General features: G+C 37.2%; 1 protein-coding gene across 2 annotated transcripts; it reads left to right on the forward strand.

The window, feature by feature from the left end:
- The first annotated feature begins 1,570 nt into the window (after positions 1–1,570).
- LOC9315111 (DNA polymerase epsilon catalytic subunit B) lies at positions 1,571–16,932 on the forward strand. Of its 2 annotated transcripts, XM_021027850.1 has the most exons (50): positions 1,571–2,012; positions 2,158–2,223; positions 2,309–2,368; positions 2,438–2,533; positions 2,929–3,089; positions 3,250–3,338; positions 3,416–3,633; positions 4,054–4,140; positions 4,230–4,364; positions 4,823–4,945; positions 5,042–5,125; positions 5,426–5,590; positions 5,678–5,854; positions 6,095–6,208; positions 6,567–6,671; positions 6,794–6,912; positions 7,005–7,149; positions 7,230–7,324; positions 7,548–7,653; positions 7,725–7,804; positions 7,910–8,086; positions 8,239–8,323; positions 8,449–8,529; positions 8,618–8,761; positions 9,079–9,174; positions 9,265–9,465; positions 9,577–9,657; positions 9,759–9,816; positions 9,894–10,033; positions 10,122–10,513; positions 10,648–10,777; positions 10,870–11,067; positions 11,146–11,220; positions 11,380–11,570; positions 11,762–11,942; positions 12,018–12,082; positions 12,361–12,493; positions 12,603–12,704; positions 12,791–12,874; positions 13,043–13,117; positions 13,215–13,274; positions 13,347–13,609; positions 13,696–13,744; positions 13,990–14,150; positions 14,239–14,305; positions 14,484–14,588; positions 14,683–14,802; positions 14,940–15,128; positions 15,377–15,483; positions 15,916–16,932. In XM_021027850.1, exons 1-50 carry the CDS (start codon positions 1,911–1,913, stop codon positions 16,283–16,285), a joined length of 6,507 nt encoding a protein of 2,168 aa, XP_020883509.1. In that variant the 5' UTR covers positions 1,571–1,910; the 3' UTR covers positions 16,286–16,932. The 2 variants fall into 2 exon arrangements, with proteins under 2 accessions (XP_020883509.1, XP_020883510.1); XM_021027851.1 differs by lacking the exon at positions 9,577–9,657.
- Positions 16,933–25,297: the final 8,365 nt, after the last annotated feature.

The following is a 25,297-nucleotide window of genomic DNA, read 5'->3' on the forward strand; positions in this document are numbered from 1 at the left end:
AAGTTGAGATCCTGGACTGATTTGCGAAGTATGTCACTCATCTTTAACAAGATTGGGTAATGCGAAGAGGGTACTGTAGAATTGGAGGGAGAGAGAAGGAGATCAATGGCTTTATAGTATCGGAACCATGGCGGTTTGAATTGGAAGTTATCCTCCGAAAGCAAAGGGAAAAGTAAACTGCCATGGATAACGAACGGCAGAGAATAACCGCCATCAAATTTCAGGGAAAAAGATCGGAATTTGTTGGTCGGAAGAATACTCCGGTGAGGAGAAATGAAAAGGTACGAGTTGCGTGAAAAATCGCCTATGGAATCGCCCTCATAGAGAATCGCCCTTATCAATTTTATTAATTATGATCTTCCAATCAAAAAATTTAGGATATGAGTTTTTGTTGGGTTTTTTTTTTTTTTTCCAATTTAAATAGCGAGGCCTCGTTTATACCTAAAAACCATACAATATATCTAAAACCACCAACAGACCTTCTCCTTCTTCTTTTCCTTCATTCTCTTTTCATTCGTATATGGTTTGCTGACATGAATTGGAGGCTTAACTATCCTTTTCAATTACAACTAACATTTCTTTTGGAGATTTGCCGGCGACGAGAGTAGAGTAGATCTTTGAGAGAAGAACGACAAAGGGATTCAGTGGGTTCTTCGAATTCGTCGTTCTTCTTCTTTGAGAGAGAAAAAGAAAAAATTAAGGTGAATCGCCAAATGCTGTTCTCAAATTCTCTGCTTCATTGTCTATTATTTTATTTGGGCTTCTTCTCTATTTCTTTGACGACCTACTTATAATTGAAATCTTGCCACCAAAAAACAAACAAGAAACTTCCATATAAAAATCCCAAGTCTTTGATAATAATTCCAATCAAAGCAAATCAAATTTGGCAAAAACATAATTAGATTTTCTTGATGATACGAGGAACAACAAGAGAAGGGTATGAACTCTTGATACCAGATAACCAATCTCTAGAGAACAACAAGTCAATCTCAAAACAAAAAAAATCTATTTAGAATTAAAACATCCTAACCTTAAGATCATTTCAGTTCTCTCCCGATCCAATAATCTTCTTGTAGATTGACATAGCAAAGGGACGAAGAGCCATAATAGCAATCTGCAACTGATCTGAGCTGTTGGTTCAGACAGTTTAACGCCCATTCCTCTTGCTGTCAAGTTTTACAAAAGTTGTTACCTTTGTTTGTCTTCCAACAGAGAGGATCTTGATGTCGTATATTGGCTTTGACGAGAATAGCGTAGATCTATGAAAGAAGAACGGCGGAAAGATTCGGTGAATTCTTCAAGTTCTTTGCTCTTCTTCTTCGAGAGAAAAAAAAAAAAGATTAGGGATTCTCTTCGGATTGTCGATTTTGAGGATTTCGGATTAAAAGATCCGACAGTGAAACCCAACATAAATGGATATAGATCCAAATTTAGGTTGGATATGTAATTATGTCCAAAAGTCTAGATTTTATTGTCTTTTACCAATTACTTGAGTTAAAATAAATATCTAAGTAAAAAGAATTTATAACGGGGGCTAAATAGAGAATCTTTTGAGAAGAGGGGCGGACGAGATTAAAGTCCAGTTACAAAAATGGGGCCAAATCGGAAACTTGCCGGAAAAAGGAAAAAAAAAGCTCGTAACTTGTTGATAACCGGAGCAAGAAAGGCAGAGCGAAACCGGCGACGGAAGAATCCGGTTTCCGTCCGGATCTTAACTTTACAGTATAAGTAAAGTTTGTAATCAGTCCAGATTGTGTTTTTCGTTCTCTAACAATTCCATCTCTTCACCGATCACAACGTAACAGGGTCAATCACGAATCCCTTTGTTTTGAACCCTAATTTATTTGATACAAGAGTGAGTCTCTTAGCATCGCCGTAATAAACGAAGGAGAAGTGATCGGAGGTCGAATATGCAGAAAGTTTCAGCCGCAGATGAACTCGAAACTAAACTTGGATTTGGGCTCTTCTCCCAAGGGGAAACGCGCCTCGGGTGGCTACTCACATTTGCATCAGTAAGTGTCTTCGGAGATGCGATATTGCCCGAACATGTGTTTTTGATGTGGTGCTTTTGTGACTACTTCCCTGGTAGTTAGTTAATTCTCTGAATACAGAAAACTTCTCACTGATTGGTTAGTCTACTATGTTGGTTGTTGGCAGTCATCTTGGGAAGATGCCGATACTGGGAAAACCTTTAGTTGTGTGGACCTTTTCTTTGTCACTCAGGTGACCAGCTGTGTTTCTCATTACTACTATGTTAGCTTCTTCTTACCAGTCAGTTGCTCAACCACTCCCTTTTGTTTCTTTTCAGGACGGCTCTTCTTTTAAGACTAAGTACAAGTTCCGCCCTTACTTGTATGCCGCCACCAAAGTATGTTGTCTCTCTCTACTCGACTGTTTTCGAGTATATGTCAACTAAACTGCAATGCCAATATTACAGGACAATATGGAACTGGAAGTTGAAGCCTACTTGAGACGCCGATATCAAACACAAGTTGCTGATATTCAGATTGTTCACAAAGAAGATCTTGATCTTGTAAGTCAGTAAACCATTACTCCTTTTACTAGTTGCAAGTGCTCACTTCCTCATTCTGCGACTTTTGTTAACCTACCTGTTGATTTCTTTCTTTCTTTCTTTCTATACCGAGGACTCATATCAATTACATTTGCTACAACTTTACTTATTTTCCTCTTCTTGCAACTCAAAACTGATCTTGCTTCCATGTGCTGAAATCATCTATCTAGCCTGCCAGTAACTCAAAAAACTTTTGCTAGTAAATGTTTAAAGTGTTTAATGCTTCTTCTTTTGTGGCAGCATTATGCAAGATATGAACGTTTTCAGTACCTCTTATTTAGTTGTCACTTTTGCTAACTTTTTCGTTGACCTACCATACCAATTTGAGTTTCTTGATTTCTTATGTTCATGAGCAGAAAAATCATCTATCTGGCCTGCAAAAAAAATATCTCAAAGTATCATTTGACACTGTGCAACAATTGGTGGAAGTCAAGAGGGATCTGTTGCATATTGTCGAACGAAACCTCGCAAAATTTGATGCATTTGAAGCATACGAATCCATATTGGCTGGAAAACGGTAAGGCAATGTATTTTTCTTCTTATAAATTTTCAGAGTTCTTTCAAATTATATCCCTTGAAACTCTGTTGTTCCTTAGTTATAATTTCCAAGTTTCTTCTCAGGTGTTTCAGATACCCTGATCATTTTTTCTTTATTCTCTTTAATTCTTGGAATGCAGAGAACAACGTCCTCAAGACTGCTTAGACTCTGTGGTGGACCTCCGCGAGTACGATGTTCCTTATCATGTCCGATTTGCAATTGATAATGGTAACCTATTTAGTCAAACTTTTAATCCTGGTTTAGCCCTCAAGGTTGTCAAAACATCATGTGTTCTCGCTGTCCAGATGTGCGTAGTGGGCAATGGTACAATGTCAGTATTTCCAGCACTGATGTCATACTAGAGAAGAGGACGGATCTTCTCCAACGCGCAGAAGTTCGCGTTTGTGCATTCGATATAGAGACAGTAAAGCTTCCATTGAAGTTCCCGGATGCTGAATATGATCAAATTATGATGATATCCTACATGGTTGATGGGCAAGGTTTTCTAATTACTAACAGAGAGGTAACTGCTGCATACATTTGTATTGCATTGGATTTGAACTAATCAATGATGATATATTACATGATGGATGATGACCGTTTCCAAATCATAAACGTAGATAAGCTGCTATATAGCCCTTATGTGCCATAATTTGGATTATTTTGATTGCATTCTTAATCCAAGATAAATCAGATATGATCCATATGAAATTATCCCGCTTGTTTGATTGATTGATGTGTGACTGTAAGACTTATTGTTGTGGACTTATAACGTTTTACTATATAATTTAAAACATGATATTTGATTTTCTTTTTATTAACAATTTTTCATTGGATATATCATCTCTGGTTGATATCTCAGCTCTATCATTTCCCTTAAATATTTGGGCCACTTCAATCTTGTTTGATTATATTTGTAGCATTAACTTTGCACTTATTTCAGTGTGTTGGCAAAGACATAGAAGATCTGGAATATACACCCAAACCAGAGTTTGAAGGGTATTTCAAAGTCACGAATGTTAACAACGAGGTAAAGTAAATTAGCTCTTGATTTGAATATTTGTATCAGAAAGATTGAGGTGCTTGGAATTAAGTTACTTTCTTGGTTTTGATTTGTAGGTTGAACTCCTCCGAAAATGGTTTTCTCATATGCAAGAGTTGAAACCTGGTATTTATGTTACATACAACGGTGACTTTTTTGACTGGCCATTTATAGAACGGAGAGCATCTCATCATGGGATCAAAATGAACGAGGTATCACGTTTCCTTCATTGTGGTATTGCTAACAAAATATTCTGTCTGCATTACTATAAGGAAATATATGATCTACTTGGGAATTCTTTGTGACATTATTCACTGATATTTTGTTGTGACCTTGTGAATGTGCCTCTGCTTAAAACTAGATTAGTAATGCTGCACTTCCTATACTGTCTAGTGAATTATCTTTCACCAGGATGCCTGCTTCTACTTATTATTTGTCTGCTTCCGTGAAGTATAAATTTTCATCTTTTGAATATTGACTGACATGTGTTTTGCGTTTGAATACTGAATTCTTCTTAGAATTGGCAAGGTGGCAGTCATCTACCAAACCTTGGTTCTATTTCAGAAACTTGCATTAGTCCTGTATCTTGCCTTTTTTTTACTCTCTATATTTTCCTCAGTTCCCATCCACAGTACAAATGTGTTTTTTTTTCCTTCCATCGTGGTTGCAGGAGTTAGGATTCCGTTGTGATCATAATCAAGGTGAATGTCGAGCTAAGTTTGTGTGCCATTTGGATTGTTTTTCTTGGGTGAAACGTGACAGCTATCTTCCTCAGGGAAGCCAGGGTCTGAAGGTTCATTCTATTTCTTTCTTTTCGCCATTATTTTTCTTTTGTGGAGGAATTCATATTATGATTCTGAGTGGTGCTTGCCTCTTAACTAAATGCCAGGCTGTTACAAAGGCAAAACTGGGTTACGATCCACTGGAAGTGAATCCTGAGGACATGGTTCGGTTTGCAATGGAAAAGCCACAGGTATTGCTGATTAATTAATAAAATGCTATTTCTGTGTGACAAAGTTTTTTAGAATCAGAGCTAGTTGTTTGATGGCGCTGAAATGGGCTAGAGTAACATATTTGATCAAGTAATTTAACTAATTACCTTATTAAGGGTTGAAACTTGTTAAACTCAGTGTCTTATCGTACACAACATTTAACAGCGGATGTAGATGATACAGTTGATATTTTTCTAGTCCATGCTGTAATTGTGCAAGATGCTGCATAGAATTGGGAGCTTATATCTTATTTCTGTTTCATGTTGGGAATCTTCTTGCAGACAATGGCCTCCTACTCTGTCTCTGATGCTGTTGCAACTTACTACCTATACATGACATATGTCCATCCGTTCGTTTTTTCTCTCGCAACTATCATTCCAATGGTCCCTGATGAGGTTTTACGCAAAGGGAGTGGCACCCTTTGTGAAATGCTTTTGATGGTTGAGGTGACTTCCTATCTACTACAAAGATATTTAGAAATTCTTGCTGTGTGGCTCATTCTATTAATTGGAAATATTTCATTCCCAGCACAGGCTTACAAGGCAAATGTTGTATGTCCCAACAAAAATCAAGCTGACCCTGAGAAGTTCTACCAAGGTAAACTTCTTGAAAGCGAGACATATATTGGTGGCCATGTAGAGTGCCTCCAAAGTGGTGTTTTCAGATCTGACATTCCAACCAGTTTTAAGCTCGATGCATCTGCATACCAGGCAAATTATCTTCTTTTTATTTTACTTAATAATGCTAGTTGGTCTTTCTTACTGGTTGCTGAACACCACTTTTTTCCTGATATAGTTTATAGTAATCTCATATAAGGTGGTGCAGTTTATAGTAAAACGTTTGTAGTCTATAATGGATGCCTGAGGCATAAATGCTCCATTTTCTTCTGCGCACGATTGCATCATAGCTAATTTACGCACCTATCTGATATTGGACACTTTGATTGCCAGCAACTGATCGATAACCTTGGTCGGGATCTGGAATATGCTATCACTGTTGAAGGAAAAATGAAAATGGATTCAATTTCCAATTATGATGAAGTAGAGGATGTAATCAGGGAAAAGGTAATGAATTCCTCTTCTGAATTAGGACAGAGGTTTAATGCTCGTTCCCTTATTTCTCTTGTCTTTTTGAATGGGTGACAATGCATGCGCATTTCAATCTGGGAGAGTTTGCCTATACACTCTAAGAACGTAGTAAGTCCTTAGACTACTATTGTTTGGGCCTCCAGAAGAAATGTGTTTATCAAGTGTCCTTCATCTACAGTAGTTGTCACCAACTAGACATCTGCATGCTTTGATATTGTAAAGCAGACCATAGAACCTTCTAGATTTATGAATTATATCTCCCTTTGTGTTACCTGATTCCGGACGAAGTCTTAGTTCCGCCATGGTTTGGCGGTTTCATTATTGATCTCTGCAGCTCGAGAAGTTACGGGATGATCCTATACGTGAAGAGGGGCCTCTTATTTATCACCTTGATGTCGCGGCGATGTATCCAAATATCATCTTAACAAACAGGCTTCAGGTACATCAATTCTCAGTTAAATGATTGTGTGCCATATACAAATGAATCACAATCATTACTTTTAAGATTACAAAGCCCGCAGATATATTATGTTAAGTGGTAGGTTTCTTCTTAATTGTCAGCCACCATCAATAGTTACGGATGAGGTTTGCACAGCATGTGATTTCAACGGCCCGGAAAAGACCTGTCTTAGAAAACTTGAATGGGTTTGGCGTGGGGTGACGTTCAAGGGAAATAAAAGGTTTAGCTTATTTTATATTCCAGCTAAGTATGGATTTAAACCTTGTTGATCTAGTCTTAAGATCTTAACTTTGTTTTCAAATGGTTTGACAGTGAATATTACCATCTGAAGAAGCAGATTGAGTCTGAATCTGTTGATGCTGGTGCAAATATGCAGTCTTCAAAACCTTTTCTTGATCTGCCAAAGGTGGAACAACAATCCAAATTAAAAGAACGACTGAAAAAATACTGTCAAAAGGTACTCTTCTCTCTCCCTTTCATAATAATATTTTCCGTACAGTGTCAATGTATAACGGTAAGTCATTCTGGTTTTGGCAGGCATATAGCCGAGTACTTGACAAGCCATTCACTGAAGTTCGCGAGGCTGGGATATGCATGAGAGAAAACCCGTTCTATGTGGACACTGTGCGTAGGTGTGTGGCTTTTGTTATTACCAATCTTATTCTTGATTGACACTCTGTTTGAATGTTTAGTCTTTTATGAAGCAATGACACTCTGTTTGGACGTTTAGTCTTTTATGAAGCAATCTCTTTTGATAATAATGGTGGAAACTTTAGCCAAGTCCTAACTACTTTTTCCATATTGCTGTTTTATTTTTTTCAAATTTTTTATTGGTGTTTATGCATGTAATTATAGCTTTCGAGATAGGAGGTATGAATACAAAACACTTAACAAGGTCTGGAAGGGAAAGTTGTCAGAGGCCAAGGCAAGTGGCAATTCAATCAAGATCCAGGAAGCACATGTAAGTTATATCTTATATCCTTGGAACTTATTTTTGACTGATGGCTATCTGACATCAAACTTCTGCAACAGGACATGGTAGTGGTTTACGATTCCTTGCAGCTAGCTCATAAGTGTATACTTAATTCCTTTTATGGATATGTCATGCGAAAGTGAGCCCTCTGATTTCTTGCAAAGAGCCTGGAATTTAGTTATATTTACATCATCATTTTTGTATTTTGGTTGACCTGAAAGCTTTACTTGAAACCTGATTACAGGGGCGCAAGATGGTACTCCATGGAAATGGCTGGTGTAGTTACTTATACTGGAGCCAAAATCATCCAGAATGCTCGTTTGCTTATTGAGCGAATTGGGAAACCACTTGAGCTGGATACAGATGGTATATGGTGTGCTCTCCCTGGATCTTTTCCTGAGAACTTTACTTTTAAAACGATGTAAGGTTTTGCAATCTGTATGATTTAGATGTTTTTATTATATAAGATATTTGAAAGAGTTTTGTATTTTCCATATCTTTTAAGGTGGAATTACATTTCTTGTGGTTATGAAGACGTTCAATAAACTTTCAATCATGTTTTGTTTATTGCAGAGATATGAAGAAATTCACCATCTCGTATCCGTGTGTAATACTTAATGTTGATGTGGCGAAGAATAATTCAAATGACCAATATCAGGTATCCCGATCTATACATTTCCCTAAAAGTAGTTTTTGTTTTCAATTTTGTCAATAGGCAGAATGATATAACAAAGAATTTGAGTTTCTGAAAGCTTTTTGCTTTGATTATTGGTTTTGGAACAGACTCTAGTAGATCCTGTACGAAAGACATATAATTCACATAGCGAATGCTCAATTGAATTTGAAGTGGATGGACCGTACAAGGTATGCCTTATAAATGCTATGACTTTTTGACGTGTGCTGCCCTTTGATATGCTTGACAAAAATAATATCTCTAACACTCTACATCCAGGCAATGATTATTCCTGCATCCAAGGAAGAGGGAATCTTAATTAAGAAGCGGTATGCTGTTTTCAATCATGACGGAACCATAGCAGAACTCAAGGGGTTTGAGATGAAGCGTAGAGGAGAGCTGAAACTCATTAAAGTTTTCCAGGTATCATTGGCTTTTATTGAGGCTTCATTGTTCAAAAAAAAAAAAAGGGATTTAGAAATCTCTGTTATATGAAAAAATGTATTTTCCTTAAACATCTCCATCTTTTTTTATTGGATTCTTGTGTTAACAAGCTTATTAAAAATATGGACTGCGTAATGTAGTAAGACGTTCATGATTTGGTAGTTTACCAAGAAAATAAGCAGAGTTTGACTTGATAAATGTACATGTGTAGTGTCTCAAAAACTTGGATGTCAGCTAAGTTTGTTCTTTTCCTTTTATTTTACTTTACACTTCATGGATCTTTCCTTTTTCTACAGGCCGAGCTATTTGACAAATTTCTGCATGGATCAACCCTTGAAGAGTGTTATTCTGCTGTTGCAGCTGTTGCAGATCGTTGGCTTGACCTACTCGAGGTATATCAAATATCTTGTTTCTGGGTTTTGAGAAGGAAGATTTATTTCTTCTTTACAACCGTGTTATTTTGCTGACAAGTTTTCCTTCAGGGTCAAGGAAAATATATTGCCGATAGTGAATTGCTAGATTATATATCAGAATCAAGCACTATGAGCAAATCGTTAGCAGATTATGGTCAACAAAAGTCATGTGCAGTGACCACAGCAAAACGCCTGGCTGATTTTCTTGGTGATACAATGGTCAAAGATAAAGGACTGCGCTGCCAATACATCGTTGCTCGTGAACCAGAGGTACATTTTCTGTCAAATTTAGAAATTTCATGGAACTTTTTGCCCTTCTTCGTTGACGTCTAGTCAATGATTACGACAGTGGCTTGCATTACTGAATAATATCTACTGTAGGAAGCTCTCTTGGTTAGGAACGCTGCTGATATTTACATGATCTCTTATTCAAGAATGTTGCTCACGTCTCAGTATTTTACTGTTCGTTAAGCATCTTGCTCAGCTATTCTAGCATAAGTGTCTCATTCACACTGTTCATAGTATCTTTAACTCTTATGACTTACCAACTTTTTCATGATTAGGGGACACCTGTAAGTGAACGTGCTGTCCCTGTTGCCATATTTAAAACGGATGATCCTGGTAAACATTCCGTTGTTTGAGTATGTATTGTTGCATTCTTAACGTTCAAATGTGATGTAACTATTCTAAATTTACAGAAAAAAAGTTTTATCTGCAAAAATGGTGCAAGATATCATCATATACTGGAATCCGTTCAATTATTGACTGGAGGTATTACAAGCAGCGTCTTCATTCAGCTATTCAAAAAGTTATTACCATTCCTGCTGCAATGCAGAAGGTTCATTGTGACTTCTATTTTCACTCCTTTTTATCTGTGTCTTTGTTTAGTGTTAAAAAACATCTAACCACTTATATGACCTCTATAGGTGGCAAATCCTGTACTTAGGGTGCGTCATCCTAATTGGCTCGAGAAAAAGGTCTCTGACAAATTTCGTCAGGGAAAAATAGTTGATATGTTTAGCTCAGCAAACAAAGATGGTGTCTTGGACAAAAATCATTCGACAACTCAAGATAATGTACTGGCGGATATTGAAGATTTTTGCAAAGAAAACAGACCTTCCGTAAAAGGGCCAAAGCCAGTTGCGCATTCATATGAAGTCGATAGAAATCACTCTGAGGGTAAGCAGCAAGAGAGTTGGGATCCAGAGTTCCATGATATCTCATTTCAGAACGTTGACAAGAATGTAGATTACCAAGGATGGCTTGAACTGGAAAAAAGAAAATGGAAAATGACTCTAAAGAATAAGAAAAAAAGAAGGTACTTTTTCGTTAATGATAATTATTCTCCTGAAGTTTATTTGGTTTTGATTTGGAACAAAATGTAGGTCAATAAATATACTCTTATGAAAAGTTTCTTAACTTGTCGACACTGTGTATCTCTTCCTTGTGTAGGTTTGATGATCTAAAGCCTTGTAATCAGATTGATGCTCACAAGATAAATAAAAAAGTCTGTAAGGGAAGAGCAGGTGTAGGCTCATACTTTAGGAGGCCTGAAGAAGCTTTGACTAGTTCCTATTTGCAGGTATGCATGACATTTGGTGAGACCTCATTATGTTTATATAATTGGCTTATCTTTTGCAACCATGTTAAATGTTGTCTTTCCGAGTTTCTCAGATAATACAGTTGGTCCAAAGTCCACAGAGCGGGCAATTTTTTGCTTGGGTTGTTGTGGAAGGATTGATGCTTAAGATCCCATTGACGATCCCAAGGGTGTTTTACATTAATTCCAAAGCTTCTATAGCTGGAAACTTCACGGGAAAGTGTATCAACAAGATTCTTCCTCATGGAAAGCCTTGTTACAATTTGATGGAGGCATGTCTTTTACACAATACACATCTTGCTTCTTGTATTTTTTCTAGTTAGTTATAATTTTTCTTTATTTCTTTACAGGTCAATATTCAGGAAGATCAATTTAAAAAAGAAAGCAAAAAGCTTGCCGCTCTACTTGCAGACCCCGAAATTGAGGTGTGTTTATTACTATTATTATTAAGTAATCTAATAAAATGCCATCAGAATCCCAACCTTTGAGTCTATCGAATACCCTTCACATGCCTTCACTGTTAAACAAGAAAAAACTTCACTGTTTTAACGATTAATTCTTTGATTTCATTTTGACTTTGGCAGGGCATATATGAAACTAAGATGCCTCTGGAGTTTAGTGCTATATGTCAGATTGGATGTGTATGCAAAATTGAAGACACGGCCAAACACCGTAACACCCAAGATGGATGGAAACTTGGTGAACTTCACAGGATAACTACAACTGAGTGTCGCTACTTGGAGAATTCAATTCCACTTGTTTGTTTGTATCACAGGTAGAGCTTCATTTTAGGATGGTCTTGCTTGTGAATTTTCATCAATGTTCGAGTGTTAACATCATGTCTACTTTTGTAGTCATATTATTTTGAACTTTTTTTTTGTCTCTTTTATTCTCTGGGCATATGCTATTTGGCTTAATTTATTTGATTCTCTATTATCTTATATCATGGTTTCCTTCGTTTTGCAGCACCTCAACAGGTCGTGCTATTTATGTTTTATATTGTCATGCTTTGAAGCGTATGTCTGTTGTGGTAGTCAATCCTTACGGTGACAAGGAATTATTATCATCTGCCCTAGAGAGACAGTTTAGAGATAGTTGCCAAGAATTGTCACTTGAGCCATTTTCTTGGGATGGTATCCTTTTCCAGGTAAGCTCTAAAATATGTACAAGCCGTGCGATAACAGTCCTGCATTTTTCAAGCTTGTCTAATGCTAATCATCAGGTCGAGTATGTTGACCATCCAGAAGCTGCCAAGAAAAATTTACAAAAAGCGCTCTGTGAATACAGGTATCATTTCCCTGAATAGTGCAGCAGATTTTACGAAACACATAATTTTTCTAATGCTGATCAGTTGGGCATGCTTTTTCCTATTGTAATTTGTTCCTGCATGATCTAGTTCTTCTTCATAAAACTTCTTGAATTAGAAAAATTCTGCAAAGTTAATTGTCAAAAAAAACAAAAAGAGTGTGACAATGACGGATTTTGGACTTCTCTAAGACGCTCATGTCGGTCAGGTCATCACACACTCTGGTTTGAATTTTTCCCATTGTTACCTTTTCCTGCAGAGAAGAAAATTGTGGACCAACTGTGGCAGTCATTGAATGCCCTGACTTTAACACCATGAAGGAAGGTGTAAAGGCCCTGGACGATTTCCCATGTGTGAGGATTCCCTTCAACGACGATGACAATAGTTATCAGGTTCCTTGACATATCAACCGATCGGCTTCATTCTTATGTTATGATGAACTTTAATTTGATCAAGTAATGCTAAATATGTACGTGTTGGATGTGGTTGTGATGCATATAGCCTGTCTCCTGGCAACGTCCAGCAGCAAAAATAGCAGTGTTCCGTTGTGCTTCAGCAATTCAGTGGTTGGATCGGAGGATTGCCCAGTCAAGATACGCCCATGTAGGTTACGGTTTGTAAAGTGGAAATGTACTTCTTCATATTAGTGTCTTTATGCAGTTATTGATATTTCCTAAACAACTGACTAGGTGCCTCTGGGGAATTTTGGACGTGATTGGTTAACGTTCACAGTAGATATCTTCCTGTCCAGGGCACTCCGTGACGAGCAACAGGTTCTTTCTTCGACTTTCTGTCCAGATAATTTTCCATAAGAGTTCCACTAATCTTGATCTGTGCCTCTACAGCTTCAAAATTATATTCCTCAGACCTTGACAAAAGGCTATTCTCTCATGTATCACTGATCTTTTTTCCATATCATTGAATTTGGTATTGTATTACAGGTTCTTTGGGTCTCAGATAATGGTGTTCCAGACCTTGGAGATATAAACAATGAAGAGACATTTCTAGCTGATGAGGTATGTCATCAAATTGTTTATATTTTTTGCATTTTGGTTTATGTGGATTTTTTTTTCTCTTTTTCGTTTATGTGGATTTTTCTTTTCTTTGTTACAGTTACAACAGACAAGTTTGCTATTCCCTGGAGCGTACAGAAAAGTGTCTGTGGAGTTAAAGGTCATATAACCCTTTTTTCCTTAATCACGCGTGCTTTTTGGAATTTTATCGTAAACAACATGCATCATGCAGGTCCATAGATTAGCTGTTAATGCCCTTCTGAAAAGTGACCTGGTGAGTGAAATGGAAGGAGGCAGCTTTTTGGGATTTGAACAAGGTGTGAATTCTAGAGGAAGTAGCTTAAACGATAATGGCAGTTTTGATGAGAATAATGGATGTGCGCAAGCATTTCGTGTCCTGAAACAATTGATCAAGCGCTTGTTGCATGATGCGTGTAAGTCTGGCAATATATATGCTGATTCCATTTTGCAACATCTGTCTTGGTGGCTCCGCAGGTATCATTATATCACATCCTGCTACTACATATTCAATTTATTCTTGAGTTGTTAGATACCAATCAGTAATTTCATATTTTACGTAGCCCTTCCTCAAAGCTTCACGATCCAGCTCTCCATCTCATGCTTCACAAGGTAAATGACATTTAATGTTTTGTGCTTTTAATATGGTATAAATGGGTTGTCTGAATCTTTCTCTATCAACTCATTTAGTCGAATCTGTAGCTTACAAGTTATATCTCCTTGCTTCAGTATCCCTGTCATAACTCATAATTTCCAAATCAGCCTTAAGATCTTGAGATATGTGATTACATCCACGTCTTTTGCATTCAAGATTTCTTAATCCATTTGACATATTGCGGTTTTTCTGAATATTGTAGGTCATGCAAAAGGTGTTTGCGCTGCTTTTGACTGATTTGCGGAGGTTAGGTGCTATAATAATATACGCAGACTTCTCAAAGGTCATTATCGACACAGGGAAATTTGATCTATCTGCTGCTAAGACTTATTGTGAAAGCTTGCTCACAGTGATGGGGAGTAGGTTGGTTTTCTTCATTCCCCAGTATATACTTCTATGACTAAATCTCTAATGGACCTCATTTTCATGTCTTATGCTTTGCCACCGACAGAGATATCTTTAAGTGGATCTTGCTTGAGCCGGTTCACTACTGGCACTCGTTACTTTTCATGGACCAGGTTGGCGTTCTTATGTCTTATACTTCCCTCTTGTATTATCTTTTCAACTACATGGTTAAATGAACTACAACTGAGAAGTAAAATCTACTAAATTTCCATCTACCTTCATGAGTTCTTGTGTTACCTTTTTCATAATATTTTTCTCTTATCGTGACAAACCATTTCCTTAACATTGTAGCATAACTATGCTGGTATCCGAGCTACCGAAGATGAAATTTCAGGTGATGAAGTGACTATTGAACCAAAGTGGAGCGTTGCACGGCATTTACCCGAGTATATTCAGGTTTGCAGACAGATGATCCCTAATGTTCATTATTAAGCTAAGCGGCGTGGACCATTTCATCTTGAACGCTTATGCATCTCATCTATCTTGGCAGAAGGATTTCATCATAATTGTTGCCACGTTTATATTTGGCCCCTGGAAATTTGCATTAGAGAAAAAGTGGGGCAGTGCAGAGAGTTTAGAGGCAGATATGGTAGAATATCTCAAGGAACAGGTAGCCTTAAAGTCAATTTACTTGGTTCTTTGTTTCATTCACTCAAATTTTTTGTCTCATATATATATTTTCACTTTGTTTGACAAAAAAAAAAAAATATATATATATATATATATATATATTTTCACTTTATGCAGATAGGAACCCGGTTCATAAGCATGATTGTTGAGAAGATTGGTAATATCAGGTCACACATGATGGATATAAACGTGTCAGATGCATCTTGGGCTTCTGGTCAAGCTCCCAAAGGAGATTACACGTTCGAATTTATACAAATTATTACTGCTGTTCTGGCTCTTGATCAAAACGTTCAGCAAGATGTTCTGGTATATTCTCCATCTTTACCTGATGCTGGTTCAGTTTTGCTATGAAGTCTGAACAAATCTCTCTCAGTTTTTTGTTTCTTAGAAAAAGTCCCATTGAAGCATTGTTTGTCTTTATGGTCTGAGAGCCTCTCTGTATCTGATTTCATTCACCATTCCAACCTAAACTTTTGGAAATCTGGTTCTTTGGTTCTTTGGTTCTTGAAACTATGTTAAGCAGTAAAGCTGGATAACTGATTTCTTCTGTGTAGGTAATGAGAAAGAGTCTGTTGAAGTACATTAAAGTAAAAGAATGTGCTGCTGAAGCCGGATTTATTGATCCTGGGCCATCCTTCATCTTACCCAACGTGGCTTGCAGGTATATATTACTTGACCAAAAGAAATGCTCAATTCCCGTGATTGAGCTGTATGCATTGTGGGTGATTCGCTACATCTAGTTAATAGATAAATAGCTTTCTGAAGTCCAGTTTTCTTCGGGCCACTAGCTCATTAGAAAAACAAATATCACATGCTTTAGAGGGTAGAGACTTCCTTGCACACCCCTTTCTGTGATCGTGGTGTAACAAGAAAAAAATAGAAAAACGTGTAGAAACCACTGAATCCCAGACAATAATGTACTTGTACTTTGTTTTTGACTCTCTTTGTAGAAAAACGTGTAGAAACCACTGAAACACAATAGGTATCTCAAAGGCATACCTATTGTGTTTCAAATACTTGACTCTCTTGCAGGAGTAACCAGTAAGACAGCTGTGAATGCCTAGTGTTAATTTTTTTTTTTCCCTCGTTGCAGCAACTGCGGTGCCTACAGAGACCTAGATTTCTGCAGAGACCCAGCTCTATTAACAGAAAAAGAATGGTCATGTGCGGATCCGCAGTGTGGGAAGATATATGACAAAGAGCAGATGGAGAATAGCCTTGTCCAGATGGTGAGACAGAGGGAGAGAATGTACCAGTTGCAGGATCTAGTGTGCAATAGGTGCAATCAGGTGAAAGCCGCTCATTTGACAGAGCAGTGTGAGTGTTCTGGATCCTTTAGATGCAAGGAGAGTGGTTCAGATTTCCACAAGAGGATGGAGATTTTCTTGGATATAGCAAAGCGCCTGAAGTTTAGACTGCTAGAAGAATGCATCTCCTGGATTTTATTTGCCACCAGCTGTTGACAAAACAATAACATTAGTGTGTATTAATAATATTTAAATGGAAACTTCTGACATAAGTTAACAAAGCCGGGCACGGCTTTCTCTCTCTAAAAATCTTTCAAAGAGAGAGAAAGCTTTTTCATCGTTAGTTTTGCCGTCTGGATCCATTTCCAGCTTTCCTTCTAGCATCATCTGATTTCTATATCGGTGGTGGCTGGCTATATGACCGGCTTATATAGCGGCGTTGGCTGGCTTTTGGTTATTATGGCGTTATCTCTCCGTGTTTCAATAATCTCATTGGTTATGTGTTGGCGGAGGCGTTTTAGGCGATTAGTCGCTTAACGGTGTTTCTTTTCCGGCTCTTTCCTTTGATCTACCGGTTTACAGAAACTCATCAGAGTTTGGTAACTAAAGTTGAAGAAAAGAAGAATTTTCCGTCGCTTATTTTAATTTGCCTTTAGCTGTTAATTTTCTGGAGCTTCGATTGGTTTAGCAAAAACTTGTGAATTAATCAGATTTAGTTTTCTCTTTATCCGTTTTCGTAGGATCTCAATTAACTTTTTGAGGTTTTTGGCGGAAAAGTTTAATCGATCTGTATTATATCTTTCCATCTATTGTGTAGTTAACGGTGAAGAAACAAAAGAATCAAAGTTCGATATATTCGGCGATGATTTCTTTTCACCGGAATCTGTAGCTCATACAGCGGAGGTTGTTGTCGGAAAGCTTAAGATTTTTCCTCCAACACGTGTATTTGCAAATCCAGCTAACGTCACGTGTCTCTGGGTGGAATCACGATATCCCATCTTCTTTAGGCGGTGCCCTTGTTGGACTCGTTTTGGGCATCAAGTAATATATATGTAAACCTTTTTTGTAAGGCCTTCTGTTATTTTGGCCCTTGTATGGTTTGGTATCTTATTATATAAAGTATGTTTTTCAAAGTCAATAACTCATAGGATCGTGACATGTGACAATTTTATCGATCTCAAGTTTTGATATGTGTAAAACGAAATTTTTTTTTTTATTTATTTTTTATAAAAAATATAAGAAAATTATACGCACATGTCAAATCCAAAAAAATATATGTTTAGAAAAAAAATATATAAGAAAATTATACGTATATATCTTATATCAAACAAAAATAAAATAAAAATTAAATTAGAAATTTAAGAAAAAAAAATTATAAGGAAACTATACATAGATAGCTTTTTTTTTTTTTGTCGTCTAGATTTATTATTAATTGCAAATTATGAGAACTGTTACATAGACGATTCTACAACTGACAATTTCTTCCGACCCTTACTAGATCCACGACAGACTACACTTCTTTCTTCATGATCTTGATGAATACCTTCAATGATCCACGACCTGGCGATACTTCCTTCTTTGCGTAGAATCATGGCGAGCGGCTATAATTGTACATCGCTGGAGATCTCTTGCACACTTTCCTCCATTAATCTGCAAATTTGTTAATAAATCGCAATATCTGGGACTCGAACCCCATACCTCTTTGTGTAGAAGCATTAATCAACATTTGGTCAACCAATGGGCCAAAGGGGCTTCCACATACATAGATAGCTTATAACAAATAATTTTTTTAAAGTAGAAAAAATAATTATAAGGAAACTATATGTATCGTATTGAATAAAAATAGAAATTAAAAAATTATTTACTAATTCTAATTTAAATGTACTAATTCTAAAAGAAAAAGATTACTTTTTCCTTAATATTAAAAAAGATTTATGAAGTTATACAATCTTATTATATACTATGATAATTAAGAAATATTATGATCAATTATTAATCCTAGAAGAAAAAGGATTCTAAATAATCACCTCTATAGATAGACAAATAGATAGATAGACAAATTAAGAATATATGGCGATTGAGGCAAATTAAGAATTATGAACGACGATGGACTTAAAATAGAGTTTTTGTCGAAGAAACTCGACCTGATATCGGAAGAGATAACAAAGGTGGAGAAGTAAGAGCAGTTAGACAAAGAGGGGAAGATGGAGTAACGGTGGTGTTGGTGTTGATGGCGGTGGTTCAAGCTTGGTGGTGGTGGTGGTAAATGTTGATGAAGATGGTGGATCAGAATGAGCGAGATTTAGTATTGATGGTGATGATGATTGTGATAGTTGTGAGATTCAGCTGTGGTGGTGGCCAGGTGGGTCGGAGTAGTGAGACTTAGTGGTGGTGCCTGACGAAGGAGAGATATAGTGATATGGAAAAAGAAAAAAAAATTTGGTGGTGTAGAAATCCAACGAGAGAGAGAAAAAAAAAAAAAAAAGAGGAGATCGAGCAAAAAGTAAGAGAAATCTAATGAGAGAAAAATAGAGATTTGAGACTTCTCGCCGGCGAGATGAAAGAAAAAATAGACCATGAATAACTAATGAGTAATATGGGCTAAAAATTGACAAAAACCATGTAGCAAATAAACTTTGTTTAGTTAATATTATTTTCTTAATTCTTTTTTAGTCTTAGGTTATTAAGTGCAAATTTCCTAATTCTTTATGAATTTGTCTTTTTGTTTTGAGGATTTATCATATTATCAAGTACAGTTACATGATGTGAATATAAACTGTCTCATATTGTCACAATTTTTTTTTCCATCATGCCCACATTGAAAATTAGAAAGTGTTATACGCTCTTCCGATATGGATGTAGATAATTTATTAAAATTCAATAATACACATATGAACATTTATTAAATATCATACTGTAACATATAATGAACAAAAGTACAAATAGTATTTTGTATTGCACATTATGCATAATTAATCTATATTAAAAAATAATGAAAATCCTACATTTTCTAAAATTTAAACATATTTTTATATAATTTTAGTTAAGCCTACAAAAATAAAAATTAAAAATGACAATTTCGACCGGTAACCCGTGCAACGCACGGGTCCATATCTAGTAATTAATAAAGCGAAACACTTATGAGAAAAAAAAAAAGTTAACAAAGCCAAAAATATTATCATTATTATTACTACTAGAAGAAAATCCGGGCTACGCCCGGGTAATACTTATACCAGTTTAGTTAAATTTTTTAACAATGTGATGTTATGTTATTTCTAACATTTGAACAAAAGAAATATTAGATACTATTAATTGTTTAGTGTCATCTATCAATTTTTTTTGTTTATTGTAGTTTATATTTACAAATTTTTAAATTAAGTTTTACTTCTTATTACTATCAGTCTACGTAGTATTATTTTAAACTCTATCCTTCTCTTAAATTATTTTCGTATCGATTTTTTCATTTCTCGTATTATTCATTTTAATCTTTTCACACTATGCCAGATGGGTTATGATTTTTTTTTTTTGTTTTCTTTTGTATAGTGTTTGACTACTTTCATTTATTTATAACAGTTTCTCTTGCTTTATACAAGCTAATTCTCCAAGAGTCCAAGTGATCTAACATTAACTCTCTATGTAACCGCTTGTCCTTTCTAACTTTTTTAGTTTTTAACACCTTCAAGCTTTTGGAAATCAATTTTCTGGACATGTTATTTATTCATTTATGTATCTTACTTACAAACTTCTCAAAAGCTGAAAATTTGTAGAAGAAACCAAAAGTGCAACCACAACGGCCATAGAATTACAATATATATGGTTGTATTCCAATAACAATAAAAAATCTTCAGTTAATGCTAATATAACTTAGACTACATGTAATCGTTAAAGAAGGGAGTTGAGGGGTTATGCAAGTAGCGAGGGAGTAGACTTTCCCTGAAATCAACATTTACGAATGTGCTTAGCAACCCCCATTTTGCTAATCTCATTTCAAAAATTGCTTTTACACTTTCTCCTGCTCTATTGTTTCTCTCACACAAGTACATGCGATCATACTACAATGTAGTAAAATCAGATCACTTGTAACTATATTTTTCCCTGTAGATGACAACCTCCTAGACGAATATAAACATGACCCAAAATCTTAGCAGACAATTATCATAATTTCATAAGCTTTGTAAGCCATGTCAAACTGAACAATTTAAGGAAACATGTAAAACACCAGAAGAAAGAAAGTCACTCTTAGAACAATTTAAAATTAAAATATTGATTGGAACTAAAACTATAAGAAAACTAAACGACAACAAATTATTGTTAACGACGAACAATGAAATAGCTGAATGAGTGAATTCCATCCATTTCACGAAAATTTGAAACGTGAATGGCTGGGGAGAGGGCTGAATTTTATTTGTTGACATGCTTTTATTTTGGTGACTTGTTGGAGCTTTTTGGTTTGCTTGTATGCTCGGCTTTTATAGGGTAGATTTTTGAAAGAGGTATTGGCTTCGGAGATAATGGCCATTAATTTGTTTAGATGTCAATTGGTGTGAATAAATGGAAGATTGAAGATGACGAAGTGGAAAGGCTGTCAGATTTGATAACGGTCGTGTAGTTGTGTTCTTAGAAAAGTGAATCGATTCAAGGACTTATGTGAGAAACTGTAGTGCCGTAGGATGATTAATTGATTATTGTTATAATACATCATATTGGACTTATAACCGGGCCCAATAAGCCCATCAGGGTTATTCATTATGTACTCTAAAACCCTAGGTTTATATGCCTATATATATGTATCATTATTCATGGAATGAAGAGAGATAACAGAAAGTTTCACAACACGTTATCAGCACGACCGAGCCGAGCCGACCGATCCCATGGACTACGAGATCTCAGATCTCCTCGATTGATTCTATCATCTGAACAGTTGCTAAGATCACACTTGGCCATAAACAAGTCCTCGAGACTATACTCGCATTATCTACTGGCCTTTACTATGCTAAGGTCAGTATGATTGAGGCTAATAATGCTCTCAAAGCCCGATTCCAAGACTACACTATTTGGCACGACCGGCTTGGTCATCCCGGTACGACCATGATGCATAAATCAATCCAAAATTCTCAAGAACACACCCTTGGAGAAAACCGAGTCTTCCCTCAGCACCTCACGTGCATAGCTTGCATAGCTTGCTCCCAAGGGAAGTTGATCACTCGGCCTTCACCAGTAAAAGTGTCCAAAGAGACATTGCATTTTCTGGAAAGAATCCAAGGAGATATCTGTGGTCCCATTCACCCACCTTCTAGGACATTCCGGTACTTCATGGTACTAATAGATGCTTCGACCCGTTGGTCGTATGTATGCCTATTGTCTTCTCGGAACCAAGCTTTTGCTAGGTTGTTGGCTCAAATCATCAGATTACGAGCCCACTTTCCAGACTTCCCACTAAAGACTATACGTCTTGATAATGCTGGTGAATTCACTTCCCAAGCGTTTAATGATTACTGTATGGCCATGGGGGTGACCGTTGAACATCATGTGGAACATGTCCATACTCAGAATGGACTTGCTGAATCATTCATTAAACGAATCCAATGGATTTCTCGACCATTACTCATGAGGTCGAAACTCCCGGTCTCAGCTTGGGGACATGCAGTATTACATGCTGCTGAACTAATACGCATCCGACCATCTAGTGAGCATAGATATTCCCCATCCCAATTATTACAGGGTCATGAGCCAGACATCTCCCATCTCAAAACATTTGGGTGCTCAGTCTATGTACCCATTGCTCCACCACATAGAACCAAAATGGGACCTCAAAGGAGGATGGGAATATATGTTGGTTTTGATTCTCCCACCATCATCAAATATCTCGAGCCGACCACTGGAGACCTATTTAAGGCCAGATATGCGGATTGCCAATTTGATGAATCGGTATATCCAACATTGGGTGGAGAGAAACACAAGCTGGTCAAAGAGCTATCATGGAATCAAACATCCTTAAATTGGCAAGATCCTCGGACTCTAGAATGTGATTCGGAGATCCAAAAGATTATACACTATCAAAAGCTAGCTAATCAATTGCCAGATTCCTTTGCTGACCCGAACAAAGTAACCAAATCGTACATACCAGCTTGTAATGTACCAGTACTAATCACTGTTCCAACGGGACAAGTTCAAGTTGCTACAGAGTCTGCATCACGAAATAAACGTGGCAGACCTCTAGGTTCCAAAGACAAGAATCCACGGAAATCAAAGAAAGGTGCAATAGTTGAAACCGGGATTCCCAATATAACAGACATAGCGCGCGCTGAGACTCACTCTAATGAACCATCAGAAGAGGTTCGGGACGCCGAATCTCTAGGTTCTGACGAGATCGATAACGATGAGATCTCTATCAATTACAACATGTCTGGAACCCAATGGAACAGAAAAGAAGTCGACTTAAATGCTCTCTTTGCATACAAAGTAGCACTTGATATTGCGAACACGCAAGAGGATCTAGAACCCACGTCTATCACAGAGTGCACTCATAGAACAGACTGGCTAAAATGGAAAGAAGCCATAAACGTGGAGTTAAAGAGTCTCAAACTCAGGAATGTGTTTGGTCCGATCATCCGGACACCATTCAATGTCAAACCAGTGGGCCATAAATGGGTCTTTGTGCGTAAAAGAAACGAACTCGGTGAAGTCGTTCGTTATAAAGCACGGCTTGTAGCACAAGGATTCTCACAGAGACCCGGAATCGATTATGAGGAGACTTATTCTCCGGTGGTGGATGCAACTACTTTTCGATTCCTCATAAGTCTGGCCATAAGAGAAAATCTAGATTTGCGGTTAATGGATGTTGTCACCGCATATCTCTATGGGCCCCTGGACAATGAAATATACATGAGATTACCAGATGGCATAGAGCTTAAAGATAAGCATGCATCTCGAGATCAATACTGCATCAGGCTGAACAAATCCTTGTATGGACTGAAACAAAGTGGACGTATGTGGTATAACCGGTTAAGCAAATATCTCATCAGAGAAGGCTACAAAAACGATCCCATCAGTCCTGCATTTTCATCAAGAAATACTCAAACAAAGGATTTGTAATCATAGCAGTTTACGTGGATGATCTAAACATCCTCGGAACATCTGGTGAAATCTCCCAAACAGTCGACTGCTTGAAAGCAGAATTCGAAATGAAAGACCTAGGTAAAACTAAATTCTGTTTGGGTTTACAACTTGAGTACGTCAAAGGAGGAATCCTTGTGCATCAATCGGCTTACATTGAAAAAGTACTCAAGCGATTCAATATGGACCAGGCCCACCCATTGAACAGCCCAATGGTTGTCCGGAGCCTAGGATTGGACAGTGATCCATTCGGTCCCAAGAAGGACGATGAAGAAATTCTCGGTCCAGAAAAGCCATACCTCAGTGCTGTAGGAGCGTTAATGTACTTGGCTAGTCATACTAGACCAGGCATTTGTTTTGCCGTGAACCTCCTAGCTCGCTTCAGCTCATGTCCAACTCAGAGGCACTGGAATGGTATCAAACACCTCCTAAGATACATTCAAGGTACTAAAGACTTAGGACTGTTTTACACTAACCACAACAAGGATGGACTAGTTGGTTTTGCTGATGCAGGATATCAATCAGATCCGCACAATGCCAAGTCTCAAACTGGTTATGTGTTCACACATGGAGGAACAGCTATCTCTTGGAGATCAATAAAGCAGACAATCACTACCACTTCATCAAACCATGCAGAACTTTTGGCCATTCACGAAGCCAGCAGAGAATGTGTTTGGCTACGATCCATGACTCAGCACATCCGATCAGATTGTGGTATGAAAGAAGATAAGGAGCCCACGGTTATGTTTGAAGACAACGCGGCTTGCATTGCTCAACTCAAGGAAGGTTATATCAAAGGAGATCGGACGAAGCACATCCTACCGAAATTCTTCTCAACCTCGGATTGGCAGAAGGATGGTACGATCAGCGTTCAACAGGTCCGATCATGCGATAACTCCGCCGACCTTTTCACAAAATCATTGCCCGCTTCAACACTCCGGAAGCTCATCCAACAAATAGGAATGCGTAGACTTAGAGATCTACGGTGATGCTCTAATCAGGGGGAGTAATGCGTGTTGTACTCTTTTTCCTTCACCATGGTTTTTCCCACTGGATTTTCCTGGTAAGGTTTTAATGAGGCAACATTCCCCAGCGTATTATCGAGATCCCGATTGACCATCAGGTCCGGTTACTCCGTCCAAGGGGGAGTGTTATAATACATCATATTGGACTATAACCAGGCCCAATAAGTCCATCAGGGTTATTCATTATGTACTCTAAAACCCTAGGTTTATATGCCTATATATATGTATCATTATTCATGGAATGAAGAGAGATAACAGAAAGTTTCACAACAATTATAATTTATGGCGATTATTATTGCTGATTTTTTTTAAAAAAATTTGGACATCTTGGTTTTAGGTTTTTAGATTGGCTAAAGAAAATATTGCGTGTATGGGCCTTTATAATGAAAACGTTTTGAAGCTGCTTTAATACCATTTATATTCAATCGGTAAATTTTAGAGTAGATTTGTGAGCTGATGTGGATGGCCTAAGGGGCCTCAATGAGCATCTTTTATTAGTAAGAGATTATTATTTTTTTTATTATCATTTTAAATCTTTCTTTCCCTTTTTCACACAATTGTTCAAGCTTTATTACAAACCGTCATTACGAGCTGGACTTTTGAACATTAGAAAACAAAGCCAATGAAAACTTCATTTCAGCTTAAGCTATATCACAAGGACTGAAAATCTTAAAGTAGATGAAGGAGATGTTGAACCTAGTGATTGCAATAGAGATAACAACATCGATAATTTGTTAGGAGTTCAAGACGAGATTGGAATTGCAGAGCCATGTGTTGGTATAGTGGTCAATTCAGAGAAAGAAGCTAAAATCTTTCTGTGATGAGTATTCAAGTCAGCATGGGTTTACTTCCAAGCTTCTTCCTAGAACTGATGGGTCTATTAGAATTTGTCTCTAGTAGTAAAAGGTCAAAGAGAAGGATTGCTGAGAGTTGTGATGCAATGCTAAGGGTAGAGTTACAAGGTCATGATAAATGGGTTGTTACAAAGTTTGTTAAAGAGCATACTCATGGATTAGCAGTTCTAATGCTCTTCACTGTCTTCGACCTCGTAGGCATTTTGTAATTCGGAAAATGTGCCTAGTGGTAT

The sequence above is a fragment of the Arabidopsis lyrata genome (assembly GCF_000004255.2).
Source record: "Arabidopsis lyrata subsp. lyrata unplaced genomic scaffold ARALYscaffold_4, whole genome shotgun sequence".
Classification (NCBI taxonomy): domain Eukaryota; kingdom Viridiplantae; phylum Streptophyta; class Magnoliopsida; order Brassicales; family Brassicaceae; genus Arabidopsis; species Arabidopsis lyrata.

Excerpts from the sequence above, each read along its gene's own strand:
- LOC9315111 (XM_021027850.1), top strand. The coding sequence starts at position 1,911 with ATGCAGAAAGTTTCAGCCGCAGATGAACTCGAAACTAAACTTGGATTT. Across the intron at positions 11,571-11,761 it reads CTTGTTTGTTTGTATCACAG|CACCTCAACAGGTCGTGCTA; the intron begins GTAGAGCTTCAT and ends TTCGTTTTGCAG. Across the intron at positions 12,705-12,790 it reads CCCAGTCAAGATACGCCCAT|GTGCCTCTGGGGAATTTTGG; the intron begins GTAGGTTACGGT and ends ACAACTGACTAG.